Below are 20,721 nucleotides of genomic sequence, written 5' to 3'. Positions count from 1 at the left end.
ATATTACTTATTAACTCCATATTCTTTCCTGGCATTCACCGTATTTGAATTCATCTATTCAACAGTATGGCCTCTGAAAGGTAGGATTCCTAACCAAGGTTCTGGCTCTTGAGTTGGCATCTTCCATTTCTGCCCCTCAAAATCCTGCCATAATTAAAGACACGAATCAATTGTTATATCTTCTGTAAGGCCTGTGTAGTGCCCCTAGTATAGATATGATGAATCTTCGTGATGTTTTGTAACTCATTTATGTCACTTACCATGTCCTAGTAAATATTATATTTGATTTTATATATATATTATATATATATAACATAAACTACTAAAATGTAGTATCACAGAGAACAGATATTTATTTTATTTTCCTTATATGCCTCATCATTCCTGGTTCAAAAACTTGCACTGATTTGTGTATAGATAATTATTAGATAACAACTGTATAAACTTACAAAGTACCTAGCCAAGAATATACAGGCATACATTAATTAACAACAGCAACAATGTTAATTGATCTCTTATCTGTCTTAAGACGTAAGTGTAAGAGTACAACATTTTCTGGTAATTAAACCCATCGAGACTCATTGAAGATTACTTTACTATAAACGTTTCTGAAGTCTTGTTTTCCCTTGAACACTGCTGTATCTGTAAAGACAGATACATAAATGTTTCATTGATTATGTTTTAAAATGAACCTCAATTGTGATAAGTAAAACATTTAATGTTAACTTGGCTAATAGTAAAAGTTATTTGATGTTTTAAGAATTGCTTCCATGAAAAGTACAAAATCAATATCAGGAATGAAAGGAAAACAAATTTCATTACAATTAAGTTGCATAATAATCAAATCTGAGGAAAAATCACAGCTTGATATATTCTCCAAGGGCCTAGATCAATATTTTTACAATAATTAAGAATATGCCTTTGAACATATATAGAATGTTACTTACAAACTATGTCCAGAAACATCTCATTTGATCCTCAGTAACAAAATAACCCTTCGCATATCTTTAAATTTGAAATGTTCAACATAATAAATAGCTACACAAGTAATCCCTTTCCATTTCTTTCTGTTTTGCCACCATATCCTTTGCTTCCAACAGAGACTCATTACAAAATCAAATTTTGAATTGGTTTCACAGCTCTAAGAAAGACTACTCCTTGAACTTCCTTTGTATTAATATTTTAAATTTTGATAAAGCAAGCAACCCCAGCTTCTAATTTTTCTTTTTCTTTTTTTTAATTCTTCCCACTTGGTTGACAAAGTTTGGGCTGTGGTTTATGGATGCAGTCTCCCCCACCCAATAGAGACTGCCTAGGCTGGACTCTCTCAGAATCCTTCCTCTGGGAACGCAATAAATTTAAAATTCTTTACTTGAACCAAATTTCAAACCCACTTGTCAATTAATTTGCATTTAATTTCTCTCCCTCTGTTTCTCTAAAAAATTGATAGCATAAACAGTGAGGTTTTATATACAAACTCTGCAGTATAATTTCTTGACTTAACAGCTTCTGCTTAAAGCAGAAAAAGAAATTAAGATGTTTACATAACTCCTACCACCTTCTTTTGCTTTAGAGTGAAAATATCGCAAGAAATTGGGGAGAAATAGGCTTTAAAAAAAAATCTTCTGAGTATTAAAGCTTCAATCACATCTACTGCCACCTGTGGAATTTCTAACCTGATATAAAGACAGTAGTCATCTTCATGTGTGATACAAGTTCATAAGGCACTGAGTTATTAATTATAAGTTCATGCTTTGTCTTATATTAAAGGAAATGTAAGATATATGTAATTGTAAGTTTCCTTCTTTTTCCTTTGAGCCAGAATGAGATGTTTACTTGAATGCTATTACAGTGACTTATTTTTTTTCTTTCATCTAGAAAAAGTAAGTTAATTTTCTTAAGATTAGCTTTAGTATTAGAACCCAACATGCCCTGTGTTTATGAAGGAAATGACACTGCAGAATTCAAGGAGGATATAGCCAGTTGGGAGAAGGAGGATACCAGAGAGTATATCCATTCCAAAATTTGGGAAACCTTTTTCTCCTGTCCACTTTTGTGAGGATACTAGGAGAACTCTTTCCTTAGGAGACTTATATTGTGGGACTGATGTTTCTATAACTGAACTTCTTATTCTTTTTCTTCTCAAGCATGAGCCTGAAAGGGAGAATGGGAGCTATGAAGGCAAAGCTCATCAATATTCTTATCAATAGATACTCTCATCAATACCTAGGGAGGGAATGATTCCATATACAGCTGGGAGAATTAGAGGAATTATTACTGTGGCATAATTTCACAGAATAAATGCCCCAGTGACTAACTAAAAGAGTTTCAGTGGATATTAGTAATCATGTTTGTATCTAGTTCAAATATTAATTAAGCTGGTGGTCTGAGAGAGTTGTGCAGTTCCTTCTAACACTAATTTATAAATAAGGAGTTTTTAAAGATATCAGAGATTCTGTTAGACATCTACAAACAAAACACTGACTTGATAAAAGTTTTTGTTAAAGTCTGCTAAGATAAAAACAACTTCACCAAGACCTTCAAATACAAGAGAATAAATGTACAAGCATATTTGGTTTCTTTTTTCACTTGTATTTACTTGTCATTTTCTGCTGCCCTAGGAAGAAACTGCTACACAAATATCTGCAGGTGCATAAGAAAATAAAACATGTTTATGGACTTATAGGTTTGGTAGACAGGAACATAAATTAAATTTCGTCTCATATGGAAGATTTCCAACTTTCAGTTATTTGGGCTTTTATAGGGGCCACTGTGGACTGACTGTCTTGATATTCTTGCTGTGGAGCTATACAGCGTTTTACATGTTTGATGCTGTGTCTCTGTCCTGTTACTCCTGATGTCTGGCTCCTACTCTTTTTCAGCCTTATCACATAGAAACTGTAGACTGGAACCACCTTTTAAATGATCTTCTTTGGTTGCCTGAACAGCAGGAAAGATTTTTATTCATTTGCAGTAAGAAACTCAATCACTTCTGGGTTCCAATTAGAGAAAGCCTAGGGGCCCTCTTTATTAAGATGAAACACAAATTGTATCAAGACTTGCTAAACCACTTAATATTTTTATGGTAATATTAAGAAGCTTGAACATTTTAAGTTCTAATTGGAATATGTGCATGTTATTTTTAATCGATGCATGAACTTAATTGGAATATGTGTATGTTGCTTTTAATCGATGCATGAATTTTAACCTCCATTTTGCTAAAATTGCATCTTGTGGTGCTACCTTTTTTTATCACCATGAAGATTTATCAGACAGGATAGGATCAAGAATTCTACAGTGTTCAGTGTCAGCAGTGACTTCTGCATTAATCTCCTGTTAACCATTTTTGCAAGTGTTTTTCATTATTTCCTAAAAGAGATAATTATTTTGGGGGGGATAAAAGTTGTTTTTATACATACAAACTGGCAACTCAAATAATTTTTTTCTAGATGTATAAGTTTATTTCTATACACACAATTTAAAATATATATCTAAATTTAATTACATATTTATACAGCTATATGCTTTAAGATATGACTGAAAGCTTATGAACACTCACAGAGGATAAATTATGACAGTTTAGATTCAGGAGGTAAAATTTTATATATGGGATTGTGTACAATTATGTGTATAATCTTATCTGTGTGTGTTTAAAAATTCTGACTTCTATATCAAGAAAGTATTGACTCATTATAATTAAAAATCCCTTTTGAGCAGTATTTTAAGAGTGAATCTTCTAAAATTCAAATTATTGGTAATATAACTTATTTTAATGTCAGCCTTATGTGGCTTTGTAGAAATGACACAACTTTTAATATTTCAGTTATATGCAGTGAATCATAATTTTTCGTACCAGTTTTTTTCTTCAAAGGATTTTAAAAATGTGCATGGTACAAGATTATCCAGGCTATCAGTTTTAAAATAAGAATTAGGAAACTCAAATAACAAGTTCATGTGGAATATTTGAAGAAAGTTGAGAAGTATTAATGGTTTGACTTTATTAAAAATACTATAAGAATTAATTGTCTATGTAATTGGATGATATAAATTATTGTACTATTCCAGTATTTTTTATAACAAATTTTCACTAAAAAACTAAACAGTTCTTTCATCATATTGCCGACCTGCTTTTTTTTTTTTTGACATGATTTACAATACTTACAATTATTTGTTTCACAACTTTTATCTATTTTACAAAATTTTGTCAGAAAGATATATATTCTTCACCTTAGAAAAGCTGTCATGGTCTTAGGCACCACTTATCAAGACCTATGTTCTAATTACATTCACAAGAACAAAAGTTCATAAGTTCAATGTGTTCACCAAAATAAAACAAATAAGTAAAAAAGAAAAAAGAAGAAGTAAAGCTTTTTGAAAATAATGTTATGTAACTTTAGTGTTATGTGTCAATTGTATCCCAATAAAACTGTGGGAAAAAGGACAGAACTTTCAGGGGGAAACAAAAACACCTGCAGGGGAAAGAGAAAGCAGGAAATGTAAGAGGGAAAGGTTTAAGTGGTTTCAGGCAAAGCTGTGCCACATTGGTGACGCCAGGTACAAAGGTTTAATTCCAGGTATCTCTGTGCAAGGCTGCTCCAATAACCCAAAGGCAGACCTCCAGAGACCAGCAAGTATGAGCCATTTAGGCACAGAATCTGGGGCACAGGACCTGCTGTGTATCAGTGACTGCTGTAATGACTTAGAAAATCAGTTCCTTAATACATGTCTGCTTAGTTAAGGAGAATAGTATTAAATTATATTTGCTATACCTTCAAGTCTTCTGAGTGAGTACATTACGGTTTTTTTGGGTACCTTATGGATGTTACTACATGGTTATCCACAAAATGGGTGTTAGATATTTATAAATTGCTTGATTTACTTAATTCACAGAATATGTAATGTTTCATATACTTTTTGTCTGTACATATGTTTAAATCCAATAGGCCAGAACCTGTTTTGTGGACGAAGGATGGTGGAGAATTACCGGATCCTGACCGAATGGTTGTGAGCGGTAGGGAGCTAAACATTCTTTTCCTCAACAAAACGGATAATGGTACATATCGATGTGAAGCCACAAACACCATTGGCCAAAGCAGCGCAGAGTACGTTCTCATTGTACACGGTGAGTACTTTTTTTACATTATTGTAGGTGGAAGAATAAATGACCTGAAAAACTGCTTAAATTTATCACAATCTTTAGAATAATAAACAGATTTAAGCAGGTTTTCTTTTTCTTTCAGAACCACTTCTTGTAAGTGTAAATATCTCCAAGATTCACAGTTAATATGTTCTATGTCAAACTAATAAAATAAGATACAGCTAGAAATAAGAATTATTTTTGTGAAATATTTTCATTATAATACATAATATTTGGTGAATAGTAAATCATATTAATGGTTTTCTTTACATTTTACAAATAAAGCCTAGTTATAAATCAGAATCATGAAAACTGTATTTCCCTTATATTAATTTTTGGTAGTATTATAAACATACATCTTATAATCACTATTACTAGTTTCACAACGAGTGATAGCATGTTATTGAGATTAGCAAGACAGGTATACATTATTAATGATAACTGCATTCAGTTCTTATGAACAATAATTTGAAAAGCCCAAAAGACATTTTTCCTCCTCTACATTAATCTCACAATTTGAGTAAATATAACAAAATGACAAAAAGAGATACCAGTACCCAAGTTAAGAGAACCTCTGTTTTTCCCAGCCTCCAAAAGCCATGACAGGTTGTTCACGAGGTAGCTTTAACGTATTGTTAGATTTTGCTGAACATTTATAAGCTTGGTAAATATCACAATAAACAAAACTAGTCAGATTTCTTTATTGCAGGACTTCTCAGAGTTTATTTACACGATACAATGTGAATCTCCAAGAGAAAAATTCATTAGAGATTGTAAAATTTTTCTTATGTGTTTCACCACCAAGAAATCCTTTTCTAAGACTAATGTGTTCTACACAATATTACAGCATTTGAATGAATATTGTGTGAAAATTATGCAATGCTGTAATAAATCCAGTGGATCTTAGAAATTATGAAGTATATTTATTTGACATCTCTCCTCTGAATCTTAGTATAAAATACTGTAAGAAACTTAGGTTAATTCTATACCTTTCCAAAAAGGAATTTTGGGGATAAGAGATTTACTTTTAGGGAAAAAATATACATATAAATATACCAAACTGCTTTAGTGTATACCATCTCTCAGCTCTTAACACTCAGTCATTGAAGGCAAATGAACGCTTGCAGTGAATATTACTGTCTACATTTGAGCATCTTGAAGATAGTAGGCTGAGAAAGTCGTTTCTAACATCTTATGAATTGTGCAAATTCCAACTTTTGGGAAAGATCAGCCTAAATCAAATTAGACTGATAAATTGGAATTAAATGCAGTAACCCCCTGTAGACACACTCTGCCAGGCTCCCTGCTAGAGGAAATATAACAACCACTGAGTGTGTCAAGATATAAGTTAGATCCTTAGAGCAGGATCTAGGAATAGCTTTCAGTTCATGCTGACCTGGTTGTTTAGATCCTACAGTCACATAAGTGAAGTCTGATTCACGCTCAGCTTTCTAAGTGCGTCTCCCAGTTTGGGGGAACCTGAGGGCACATTGTATTAGCATGTCAGTTTGTGTCGAAAGCAATATGACATAAAAATATAGAGAATTAGAAGGGAAGTGACAGAAAAAATAATATACTTAGGTGAAAAGTATGTCATTCTTTTTTTTTTTAAGTAATTCAAGTGGGGAAAATTAATATGTTCTCCCAGTGTTTGCAAGCTAGCCAACAGCATGGTTTCCTAAATAGCCAAGCTACCTTTAGGTCATTGGCAGTTGACATATTTCTAATAAATACTTCTCTAAGCACTTTGTAAGAAGTCATTTTTGGCTTTGCTTTTTGAACTACAATTCATCAAAAGCACCCCATAGATTAATGCTATTCCTGCTGCTAGATAAATGCTGTGAAGCTCAATAGTGGTTTACCTAGGATTATTGACACAAGTAATGAGAGGCTCGATGAAACAGTGAAACAATATTACACTGTGTTTAAAAAGGGCTCCAATTGGGTTCATTACAAAATAAAGGGTCCCCCCAACCTTTACACACAGGGTATAATGTTTCATTAGTCACTGGCTGTATAAACATAAAAAGGTCCTCTTCTGTTAATGGTTTGGCTGTTTCAAAACCTGACTAAATGATGAAATTTGAGTGGAATTTCTATCTATAATGAATGCTGTATGCATTTCAGAATGGAGTGATAAGTGGTCATTTGTGAGAACTTTACCCTTTTATCTTGTACACCAAGTTTGATTTTACATTAGCTGTGATGATTTAATATAGCTCCAGCACAGAAGGGCCTTTCATGAGCTGAGACTGTGTCTTTGACTCCACCACAGTTACCTAGGTTCTATTGATTCTTAACTTGATGGAGGTCTGAGCACTTTGCTGTGAAATCATCTGTTATCTAGATGGCATCCTAATGGTTAGATTTTATTCTTTGGGTGTCAATGAAAGTGCATTATTTAAATGTTATCACATTTAATTGTTAACAGCACTGACATTCTGTGTTATGGACACTGGAGGGTTTTTTCCCCCCTCCTAATTACACCTTTGCAAATTTCAGCCTTAGAACCACAGACGGTAATTTGAAACTGCTAGTCTGAAACTCCCCTTCAATGAAAGGCCTAACAAAACTCAGCATACAACTGCCCCTAAGATAAAGCATTATACTTTTGAAATATTTGCACTGTGGAGAGTCTGTTAGGAAAGAAGCTCATTTTTCATTAACAAGTTCAGCAATGGAAAAATTAATCTGCTAAATTGGTAGCCATAGTTACGCTATGAATTCCTGTCAGCACAGTAGCTTTTTGTTTTTTTGTTTCTGTATAAAAATATTGAAGTTATTTGCATGCTGTTATTAGTATTTGCTATTTATTTATTTATCTAAAATGCTAATTACTTCCATATTAGTGGTTTTGAAATATGCTGTTCCATTGCTGCTTTTACTTTTTGGAGAACTCAGGTCAAGAGAAATATTCATTCACCAAATAAATATTTAACACTTATTCATGGAGTGCAAAGGCACTGTAGGAGCAAAGATGATTAGCACTCAAGAAGTTTAAACATGGAAGATAAGCATTTGAGTAATTGTAATATAAAAATAGAATAGTTATGAGAAGATGGGTATACAATGATGTAGATGTTCAGATTTTGTGACAACATGGTCCAAGTGTCTGGAATTAAAAAAAATTAAAATAAACCAGTACTGCTAGATTATTCATAAACAAATGGCACACATTGTAAATGGAAGCACCCACCAGTGCCAGGTACACAGACATGCAATAAGTCAGAGTATCATTATTATAATATTACTAGTAGTCTTACGATATCTAAGGCAGTCTCAGTCCAGTGCTCTGGTATAATATTTAGCTAAGAGTTGCATACAATTTACTACCCATAGTCTTTCCTGAATGGTACCCAGATCGTAAATTAGGTTATTCCTATTGAAGAATGAGAAAATTCTAAATTCTTGTTAATTAAGCAATAGATAAACTCTTAAAAATTCAACAGTGTAGCAAATTAGCAATACAGAGAGAACATAGTAAAAGTTATAATCACTCTTGTTTCTCTGATGAAACATCTAGTTCAGAGAGTTTGGGTAATATACCTTCTCCCCAAAGAAAGACTACCCATATTTGCCATATTTGCATCTTTTAGTATAGAAATCATAGAAGATACCTATTTATCACACAAGAAATTGCTTCAGAGAGTCACAGATGACTTGAGACTAATCTTATTTTGTGGTTTGAAATAATTCAAGATTTTATGTTTATGTGGATTAAAAAATATTATTTTGAAAGCATCAGAAGCATATAGTATGTGGGAAATTTTGAAAGAATATCTATAAAGAGGGAAAAACCAAATTATTACATCCCCTCAACTCCTAAACTTCTTCCTCCTCAACTATCCCGATGGCTTTTACCTCCCTTTGTACTCATGCTGGAGAAATTCACAGCCTTGCCTCAAAATACAGATGGAAGATGAACAGAGATGCTGGAACTCTTTAGTATCATCTCAAGTCTCAAAATCCCCCCCCCCCAGGATTCAAGAAGAAATACAGTAATACAAGTAAAAACATAATAATAATAATAACTTATTTTTTCTTCTACACTAACAGCAGGTCCAGATCATAAGAAAACCCACTGCACTTAGCACCCACCTCAGGCTTGTCTCAGACAGTCATGGCAGAGTTCAGACGCACTATTCCAGAAAGTTTTTCAAGATACTCCTCCATCACTCTTCAAATTTACTTTTCCTATTAACATAGTAACCCTTCCATGAAATTTGTAACTGTTTTGCCACTGCTTTTATTCCATTACTTCATAGTTTTTCAACTTATGTAAATAAGATTTTACAACAATTCATTACTTCATTATTTTAAATCTTGCTATTCTTATTTTGAATAAAATTATCTACTGTGCACTTCTTCCACATTTTCACTTTATATGTACATATTCTGCTTTCCTAGCAAAGTTCATCATTATAACCATACAAAAACAAGTAAAATTCTCTATAAGTAGTATTATTATCATAGTAGAAAGTAAAATAGGATAAAAAACAAGTTCATGCAATGCCAGTCAGTTTACTGACAGTTGCTGACTTTGTATCCCTAAAATACCACTTGACAGTCATGGTTGGCTTGATTTGTTCATGTATCCATTGAAATGAATACTGATGAAAAATGTGATATTGCTTTTTATTTGTTTGTTACCAGGATAATTTACCTCAGAAATAACACATGTATGGAATAGGATCCATGCCATTTTATTGTTAGCTAGTAAAGAACAATTATAAAAAGGGTGTTTCAGGTTTTTAATTTTTATAGTAAGAGAGACTCCAGTTTAGTTAAAGGTATCAAGTTATTAAATATGCCTTTCCAGCTTAAAAAAATCGATACAACTGCTACTTTCATTTCACTCTGCTTTTATTGTTGATAATAAATGTCAACAATAAACAGAGACAGAAAGTTCTACAGCAGGATGTTACAGACTGCTGCATCAAACCAACCTTCCCAGCTCTGTGGTGCATTCATTTAGACATCTGTCTCTTTCAGACACTATAGGTAAAGGCAGATTCACTTTCCATCCCAGGTACTGATTCTCTCTTTCAGTTGATTTGCTTACCATGGGAGAGAAGCAAACTGAGTCATAGAAGGTAGCCTTTCTTTCACTTTAACAAACATTTCTAAACCATCTCTTATTTCTTTCAAATATTTAACTAATGTGCAATATACAAATTCAGTTGCTTTATGGTTATTAGTACGGACCCTAAAGTTAACAAAATAATCAATATAAATACAAGTGAATGCCATAATAGTTATGAAGCAGATGAGGAATATCATAAAATAATATCCTAAATTGGTTTTTAAATTTGTCTTACTCTGGAACTAAGAAAATATGATTATGATACATATTATCCTAGTCTCAGAGTATCTAGTTTACATACTCATCTTATGGTTATCAGTGATTTGAAAGCTAATGAGAACTCTCATCAATTAAAATGAAAAATGTACTTCTGTGCTTCACAGTAAATGTGTAGCTAGACTAAAAGGTTGGCAATCACACCTACATTTACTATAACAATTGCCCAGCAATGAAACATTTAGAAACATTGAGACTCTACATGAATTTCTTTTTTTGCTTAGTTGTACTGTTAGGAAAGGTGATACAGATCAGGATGGAGGTAAGAGAGTGAATCGTGGAGCTCAGATGAGTGGGTGGGAGGTGGGAAAGAGAAACCTGGATTACGGACAGATGTACAGCCTAGCAAACATTAAAAAGAGATTCAGCTAAAATCTGTTTCCTCACATAGAAACAGATCTACCAGTTGGTAAATTAATTCTGTGTGCTCATAATGAGCATTTTTCCTTTGGAGATGCTCTCTTTAGAAGCAGAGATAGAAAAATATACGGTGTAGGAAGAAAAGGACAGAAAAAATATCCATATGGAACAACAAACATCACACTAAGGGAAGAGCCCTGTGGTTGCTGCTCTCATCTCTGGTTGAGAGTTTCCAGACAGTACACTAGTTAGATGAGTCTTAAAACAGTACTTTCTTTAATCGCAGAGATAAAATAGAGCATTTCTGGACATGAATAAGCAGGGAGAGCTGTGATGCCTGCAGGAAAGGCGTACCTCTGACTGGATGAATATGCTGTTGAACTCTGCAGAGGGAAGTGGGATGGGATCAAATACTGAAGACAGGAGCACTGCTTTCATTATAAAATATTTTGAAAGGGGATGTGTGCAGACATACTGGACATGGAGTTGACACTTAATTTCATTTCATTTCTCTAAGACGAGCATAAAGTGGATACAGTTTCAACTTTCAAGGCAAAAATTCAGATACCACTCAGAAATAAATGTTTCTATCCTACCTAGATGGACCACTAACTGAAATGTCCATGAGGAAAACCCTCATTCCTGCCTGAAGGGCAGAAAGACTCTTATCATCCAGCAAGTCCAACATTTAAAATATTTTTTCTTGCACTATTTATATATGATCTTTTCTATCAATTACAGAAAGATAAATGAAACATAAGGATTATGCGCATGGCACTTAGATTTTCTGAATTTTTTTATGTGCTAAAAAGGTTAGATTATGATTTTACAAAATACACAAAGCTCTTCTACCCAAGTATATATGCATTCATTCATTAGAGAATTAAAGCAATATTCAGTGGTCCATGGGGGGAAATATTGGCATTCCTTTTTAGAAACAAAGGCATGCTTAACCAGATTTTATATAAAACCTGCTCTGTAGCTTCTTACAATGTAGTTTTTACACACATTGTAGCAACATCACGTGCTTATTCTGGAGTCTGGGAAATATCCTTGATTCCACTCTGCCCTTCTCTCTCCAATTCATCAGTAAGTTCTGTCAACACTATTTCCAAAACCGTTTTCCCGGAATGACTGCTTCTTTCCACCATCTTCTCTAGCCTAGACTATTAAAACATTGTCCAGTGGCTTCCCTGCTTCCACTTCTCCACACAGTTGCAATATATAAATATTTTAAATACATATTACTTCATATCTTCCCTGATTTAAATTTATCCAAAGGCATTTCATCACACTTACTATAAAACCCAAATCCTTATTACCCTAGTTTACCCAACCCAGCATATATAAAACTTCTTTGAGGCATGGCCTGAAAATTCACATCCCAATGCTATACTATCTAATAGTTCACTATTTCAGGAAATCTTTCTTGAGTAGCTACTATATATAAAGTGGTAGGCCATGCACTGTAGTTCCTATAATAAATAAATAAATACTCTCAACTGTGCCTGGGCTTTTTAGTAAAAATATACCAGTGAAACATATTCACTCATATGTTTTGCCATGATGCAATTTCACAGAGGTTTCATGGTCCTCTCACTAATTGTAATAATCCAGGAGACATAGCCAGGAGAATATGAAATTCCATAATTAGAAACATATTACTTTGTCGAAATGTTCGCTTCTTTGTTGAACCTATATTTTAAAAGTAAATAATTTGGGGAAGGTTATCAATTTGTAACAGTAAATTCCATGTGGGAGTCAGTTTATTAAATAATCTTTTCTAAGGTTAAGAAAGATCTTGCTTTTTGTGAGAACTCTGAACTCCAGGGATACAGGTGATAGGTGGGAATATGGAAAGTGGAACTCAATAGGTATTTCTTCACAATTCTACTTAACATTATTCTTAGTGTTTATTAGGGATTATCTGCCATGGTACATCAAAGAGGCTCTATTTATTAATATGCATACATAAAAGTATCTGTAGATAGCCCTCGTTGGTTTTGTTAAGCTATGGAATAGCAAGTTTATAATTTTTTTGAATCATTCCCACATTCTCATTTAATTTTCATTAAATAAGCTTTTATATTACAATGTTAAATATTATACCTGGATGCACTTACTACATTTAAAAATTGTCAGACAACAAACATATATGTGAAAACTAGAATTCACTAAAATTAATGCTGTGTAATAACTTCCAATTTAGTGGCAGCATTTTTCAACTTATACATGTTTGTAATACAGGATAGTAGTACAACTTAGTTAAGCCCTAAGGATATTCAGTTCAGGATTCCATATCCCAGTGTTACTCATTTATGGAATTTGTGTATTAAATATGAGGAGAAATCAAGTTAAAGCGAGAAATAAGTCTAAGTTCCCTGATGAGAAGTCTGTATAACAATATAAATATATAACATGTATGTTAAGCAGCTATTTTGCACAACGGAAAATAAACATTGGAAAAAAATAAGATCAAGCAGAGGAAGTTTAAGAGAGGTTTGAATCATAGCATGACATATTTAAATAAGGGTGGCTTGATGAGAAGAGTGATTTTTGTCTCCTAAAAAGTTCACTGACATTAGCATTTCTTATTATCACATTCATATTACCATTAATTTTTTCCAAGTGCACATGAGATTATCTTGAAGTTGGGAGAGATATATAATTTACAGTTATAAGTTACCATATAAGCTTACTTTATTGCATTTTTAAATCTGAACCAACACCTTTAGGGACTGTATGAATCTTCTGAAGTTATGTAAATTTTTTTACATTTACAAATTTCTTCAAGTGACGATGTTTTGCTTTTAGATCAACTGTAATCCATCACTGATAAAGAAGCTGGTCCAAAAAGATTGTATAAATGACCAGGTCTAAACTCAGTGTTTTAGATGAAGAAGCATAGATACATAGGGATTAAATTATAGGCAAAATGTCTCTTATCTATTTAATCACAGAACCTAGATGAAAAATCCAAACATCCAGATTTCTCAATCAGTGTTTTTCTACTCATCAGACTTCCTCTTGTGTATATTTATCTTTGATTTAAGGTTTTCGTTTAAAGAGTGACAATAATAGTCTCCCAAAGGAAACTGAAATCCTTACAGAAGTTAAAGTATTTGATCAAATCATCTGATTTCCTTTTTGTTAAATTACTTTTAGGAAGGAGCTTCCAGAATGAAAGGAGGAGGAGCTAAATAATGTAGAATCACTTACATCAAAGGCATGTTTTTCTCCTACTTTAAATTTCACTTTACATTGTCAGTTTGGAGTGGAAAAGAGGATTTTAAAAGAAAAAAAAAACACAGTTTTTTTTTTTGTTTTCAAATAACAGACTGGTTTTATTCATAAACTTTTTTTGTAATTACATAGGACTGTTGGTTACCGCCTACAGTTTAAAATTGCAGTACTTTTCATTTTTCATTTTTCAAGAACAGCTTTTTTTTATATTGTATAAAGATTTCATTTAGTATGTGAAGCCAGTGGAAGCTATCAGAGGAATGAAAAGGGATTCATTCAAATCTAATTTTTAAAAAGGCTCTTTTTTATGAAGCAGGCGAGGTTCTCATAGGACTCTGGAGGAGGAGGCATGCTCTGGCGAGCTGAGGCCTTGTCAGCCTGGTGGTTGTCATTTGAGTAAGAGCCTTGGTGCTGTTATCCATTCTTATGCTATAATCCAAATAGGCTGCTACAGGTAGCTGAGCATAATGGGAACAGATAAACGTTCTTCTCTGCTCAGGCAAAAAAGCAAATACAGTAAACTTTTCCTCTTACAATTGCTTCCTATGGCAGTGCAATTATCAGTAAGGTTGAAGATGCCCTATTATTTTTTTAAATTAAGAAATATGAATAGCTTCTATCAAAAAGACACTTCTTGCCTTAATACTTCTTGTACACGTTGAGTTCTGACCCTTCTGTATCTCCACTAATAATCCGTGGTTTGGATTCACTCTTGATTACCCTGGGTCCCCCCTGGGGGAGTAAGTGATATGAAGCAGAAAGGAAGTAGACATATGGAGTCCAGACTAAATGGTAGCAGTTTTTCTTGCTATTGAATACTGGTCCTTGGAGAGAAATAAGCAACTTGGGCTTTGGGACTCTTTAGACTTAATTTTGCTTTGAAAATCCATTCTGAATGGGCCAGAATGCCATTTTTAAAAAGAGAAGCTGCCACAAAACAAAACAGGTTGACAAGTTAGAAATTATTGTACACTGCATTTGTAGAGAACAGAACATACCTTTAACCTGAAAAGCTCGTTATTGGGGAAAAGGTGCTGTACCACTCTTCAATTTATTGTATACAGCGCTTGTTGGAACTGATTTTATTTTGACAAGGTTATACAGGATCTGTTGTGCTCTAATAAGCTCCAATAACAAAATACGGTTGCATTTTTTGAATTCTTTCATTAGAATGTGAAAAAGGGCCCTTTTTCTGTTATTTTGAATTGGGAGTTATGATTTAGAGCTCTAACACTTTTAATAATACTGAAAGTCTGCATTCAGAATATAAGATTCTTCAGTGTGCTTCATTTTTATTTTTTAAATAATCATTTAGAGTTGAAGACTGTTATCAGGAATCCCTGAAAATTATTTCATACATGTAAAAGGAGGAGGGAGGGACAGTTTTTTGCAGAGGTTTACCATATCTAAGGCTCAATTACTGGTTCGTGTTATTAAAAATTAAACCATAATCTACTGACAACATTGCTGTTACCACCAAAAGATGTATTATTTATAAAACACCAGTCAAATTCAAAGCGTAGAGCTAGATACCCTGAGGAAGCACAGAAGTATACCATGGAGTCTATTCTCTGTTATTTTATCATCTTGTTAGTTCATGAAAAAAATAAAATAAAATAAAATATATATATATATATATATCATGGACTTGTGTGCCAAGTGAATGGTACAACTTCCCAGTTTTCAACCATTAATTTCATGAAGAGGTTTGATATGTATTCTGTTTGCTGTGAGCTTTATTATTAATAAGTTAGAATAGTCAAGTGTGTTAATTGTTTATGTAAATTAGATAAAATTTTAAAATGTTACCATAGTGCTGCAATGTATTTTGATAGGTTTTCTCCACTGAGGTAGGGAGCAAGAGAGATGTGGAGCTAGTGAGAGGCACTTAGATCTGGGTATGTTCAGAGTAGTGTGTCATGAATATAATCATCATCGTCACGGGGGAGTGGTACTGTTAACAATATGAGGGAAGCCGTAGATAAACTCAGAATGCATCTAAAGGATTCAGGGAAGGGAAGTCACCTGGGATTTATTTGGTCAAGTCTTCCCAGAACAGACAGGAATCAGGCAGAAACTTGAGAGTAGCATTCTACTAGGTACATCAAGAAAAGGAAGGCTATTCTAAGATGAGACTAGACAATACTGAGAGACTGGGTCAGAGTAAATTTGTCCCAAGGCAAAATGACATGTTAAAAAACAAAGACATGTTGATTTATAAAGATTGAGCTAATAGTTTAATTGGAGAGATAGGGACATAAATACCATGTCATGGTGATAAATAATAAACATGTGTAGAGGTGTGTACGCAGTGCTTAAAAGCATTTGGAAGAAAGATGTTAACTGTGTAGAATTGGGGGTTGCTTTACAAGTGAGATTATGTTTAAACTGGACTTGAAAGATGGACAAGAAAGGGAAAATTATTGTTGTGAATCAGGTTGTGGCTCTGAGAACATGGCAGCAAAGAGAACAGAAAGAGCTGAGTCTAAAACTTAGGGAAAACGTTTGTGTCAGGGCAGATGTCTTGGGTGCTGGGCTTTGGCTTTTTTGTTTATGTTAACCTGGCACTATAAGCAATAAAGACAAGGAGTTAGACATATGTGCTCTAGGGAACTCTAGCCCCTGCTTTTCCAGAAAACCTTAACATTGAGATGTCTCAAGACAATGATGGGTACAGATTGGAGTTCATATCACAGTCATCTGGGTTTTAAGCAGGAGAGAGGGTGGACTGATGAATTTATCAAAACAAAGTTTAGCCATGGTCCCTGAACAAAAATTTTAGTTTCCTGATTCAATGACTTTGTTGTGTGAGCTGAAATTGTGTTTCTGCAAGTGAATAGATTCTTACAGAAATAACCCATAGTATTTACATTGCGTATATTTGTAACGCAACATTCATTCACATGAATAACTTTTGCAGCCTACTTAGACTCTGCATTTATTATGCAATTGTGCAATTGACTAGATTTGGGGTTCTGTCTGACATTACTGAAATACTCCTGAATTTTCCTTTTACATTAGAATGGCATTTTGTATATGTTACAAGCAAAATGAAAACTGTAATTTATTCTAATTCAACCTTATGTGTAGGTAAAACTATAAGCAAATATTTTCACATCTTGGAACCTTTACTTTTCTCAGTTTCTTATCAATAAAAATGCTCGTATTTTTCCCTTAAAAGAAATCCCTGATTTTACTATGGCTACTATAGTTTTCACTAAAATTATAAAGTTTTAGATAATGAATCATAGACCTGTATGAATTCACTTTAATGTCTTATTCAAACCATGAAGCTATTTTAGCACGTCTTATCCATTTTAATATACAGTGGGTAAGTAGTCACCTAAGACTTAGTCTGCCAGTGAAAGATGTTAAACACATAATCACAGTTTCAGAGAAATTGGTGTAATGTATTTATATACATTGTGATAAAAATTTTTACCAACTTGAAAAAAATTGTTATATAGCAGTCAAATTTCTTATTAACTAAAATATGTTTTAAATTTTGATTTTGAGGAATTTTACTGCAATTTCTCTTGTTTGAATTTAAATTATATCTAAATAATTTATATTATTTAAATTATAATCTAGAATAAATTCAATCTAATTATCTTCACTTTGTTCACTTCTCAAAATACCTCTTTTTATCCACTACACAGTGTATCAATGACTAACTTCATTATTTATGCCTTAGCATCTAGAAGCTGTATAATACAGCTAATTTCTTTTGTGAATTATAAATGCTGAACTTCTTATTTTAGCTATTATGTCAGGCAAATTCAACAGTATTTGATTAAATCAACACATTCTCCAAGGAAAATGACAATAAAAATATTGAGCCCATCTTTGTATTATAGAATCAGAGATGAAATATTATATAGTTAATTGATTGACCTATCTATTAGATAGGTATCATTCTGAATTTTAATAAGTTGCTTACCATTAATTTTTCTTTTTTATTTATAGTTATCTTAATGTCCATCTAAATACTCTTTAATAATAGGGTGTTAACATGTAAGGCATATATTAAAATCTTCTAGAACTGACTAGTAATATTCAAAAAATTACTTATAATATTAATATGACTGAAGATTATCTGGCTTTATGAACAGAGTAAATTAATGTTGAACCAGGATTAAGTTACTTTTATTTTGTGTGTGTGCATGTGTATAATTCTTCTGCATATAAATCAGTGTATTTTTATTCTTCAGAAATAAAAATGAGTATGCCTTAGAAGGGGAAAAAATGACCTACATTTTATATCCTGTACTATATTTGATTGTATATTCTTTATATTAACAGTATAATGGCTTTAAAAATGTACCAGACATGCTCAAAAATGAAGCAAATGATTATTTGTGTTTCCAATTTCATATTTCCTTATGAAAATGTAGCTCTATTCTCACAACCACTGTCTAAAAGGCCATAAGCAAATGCACCAAACCAGGACCTTTTAAATAATTGCTGAATGATGCCAAATATTGCCACTTGCTTGGAAAATTGGAAACTAGAGAGATAGATGTTTGGATTTAGGAAGACAACTCAGAGTTTTACTTAGAGTTACAACCAGGCAGATAAAATAAATGATCTTGAGATGGAAATGTTGGAAGAACCTCTCTTATCTTTAGGAAACACTCTCTGAAGTATAACTATATCTGTGTGTGTAATTTTGAGAGAAGGAAACACTATCTCAGAGTCCTCTCATCCATTAAATGGGGATAATAATAGAAAACCCATAAATTTGTCATGATCATTCACCACTGATCACAATGAGAATTGCTTAGTGAGCCCTCGTGGCCTTACACCCTTTCTCAAAAAGTCTCAAATCAGGTCAAGATGGAGAGAGTTCATAAGGAAATGCAGAGTATGTGAATCTCAGGTCAGGCTCACACAGCTTTCAAAGTAGCAGGATATGTGGGCAAAGATTCATTTTGTTAGCAAGGAAATTTATTGAAGGAAGTTGTAAGTTGTGGTCTTGAAAATATATCCTTCAGAAAATAAAAATTATATATTAAAGACAGAGAAGAATTTTTTTGAGCAGAAGTAATTAAATCTTTTAGTTCTGTATTAACTACTTGACCCTGCTGGAATTGTTTTTGAAAAGTGGACTTTTCTAGGCCCCCTAAAATATGTTATATGTTTATTATGCTGTGAACAAATTCATCTAATAATTATTTATTGACCTTCTAAACTGTGCTAGGTGACACAACAATGAAGTAGGCAGAGTTCTTCCATTCAAAGATTAATTGCCAAGTTGGGAGGCTAACACCAATAAAATCAGAGCAGGTAGAAAGTTTAGATAGAAGTACCACATAATTTCCTTAGTCTTTCTGAGCATTCCAACCAATTTGAGTTAATCTTACATTGTTGAATTATAGCTGATTTTGATCAATCTCCTGGTGTTGAATATTTAGATTATTTCAGCTTTGCTATTTCACAATAGAGTCGAAATAATTGCATGAACATTCATGTAGGATAAAAAGAAAAAGCAGAAAATGAAGAAATCCTCAATTTTTGCAAAAATGAAAATATTTAAGATGTTTCAGAACACATAGAATAAAATAATGTTACTAGTGACTAAAAATATATAACAGTGACTGAGAGAGATTTCTTATTTGATAGGTCATTGGCTTGACCTAATAGTCATGTTGACCAAGGTGCTTTCCATCAAATTCTTCTCAGCCAGTTTGTTTTTAGGTACATGTGAAGTCAAGGGGGATGAATGAGAGAGAATGATGAGCAATTAAGCAGAAGCCAGACTCGGAGTCAATAATGGGTGGTGTTATCTCATCTATCTGGACAGTTTAAAAGACTCTAGGGAAGTCCACTTAAAGTGGATTAACAATTACTAAAACTACCCATTGTTTTATGTTCTTTGAATATTAGCTGTGGGGGGGAACCTATAAATCATGCATTTTCACAATTACACGAAGGATACTGTTTAGTTTATATAAGAATGCTCATAGTACCTGAAAATATATAGACACTCTCCAAAACAAATCAGAATTTATTGTTACCCATCTTGGTTGATAGGGAATAAGGAAAAGAAATCCGAACAATGTGTTTGTTTTTTTTGCTAACTAAAAAATTAAATTAAAATGCTAAAATCTGTCATTTTCACTCCAGTTGTTAAGACTCAAATGATATAGCTAATTTTGAAACACTGCTTTTCAAATCCAATGGAATTTTAGTCTCACCCTTTGAGAGCAAATAATCTAATATTTTATAAAGTGTGATAGACTTGGTAATATCAAGTTCTTTACATGGAGTTTTTCAGGACTAATATTATTATATGTTCTTATATTTGATAGAGCCGGAAGATATTTCTCTCGGTGTTAATTAAATACATATATTTTGAGATCCTCATTGTCAAATGATTTTGCTAACAGATAAAGGATATATTATTTTCTATGTTAGATATGCATGAAAATTAAAATTACACATGCTTTTTAATTTCGAAAATGCTTTTTATTTACCTCCAGCCTGCCGAAACTATTTGGGAAAGCTTACGATGAAAATAAGACAGTATTATACAAATTAGTAAACAAGAAGCATATGTGCACATATAGAATGTTAATTCATTTACACTGTTGTTAAAGTCAGTCCTACTTTATGATCATGG

At 32.9% G+C, this 20,721-nt stretch overlaps 1 protein-coding gene across 10 annotated transcripts in view; it reads left to right on the top strand.

Annotated features, from left to right (window-relative positions):
* Positions 1–20,721, top strand: part of CADM2 (cell adhesion molecule 2) — a 489,482-nt gene that overhangs the window by 402,668 nt on the left and 66,093 nt on the right. For all 10 annotated transcript variants that reach the window (XM_072967458.1, XM_072967476.1, XM_072967472.1 and 7 more), the window contains one exon: positions 4,944–5,122. In XM_072967458.1, coding sequence (XP_072823559.1) covers positions 4,944–5,122 — 179 coding nt within the window. The remainder of the gene's footprint in view (positions 1–4,943; positions 5,123–20,721) is intronic.

Source organism: Vicugna pacos, chromosome 1, assembly GCF_048564905.1.
Source record: "Vicugna pacos chromosome 1, VicPac4, whole genome shotgun sequence".
Taxonomy (NCBI): domain Eukaryota; kingdom Metazoa; phylum Chordata; class Mammalia; order Artiodactyla; family Camelidae; genus Vicugna; species Vicugna pacos.
Note: the sequence above shows the minus strand (reverse complement) of the source record. Positions and strands in the feature narration are given on the sequence as shown.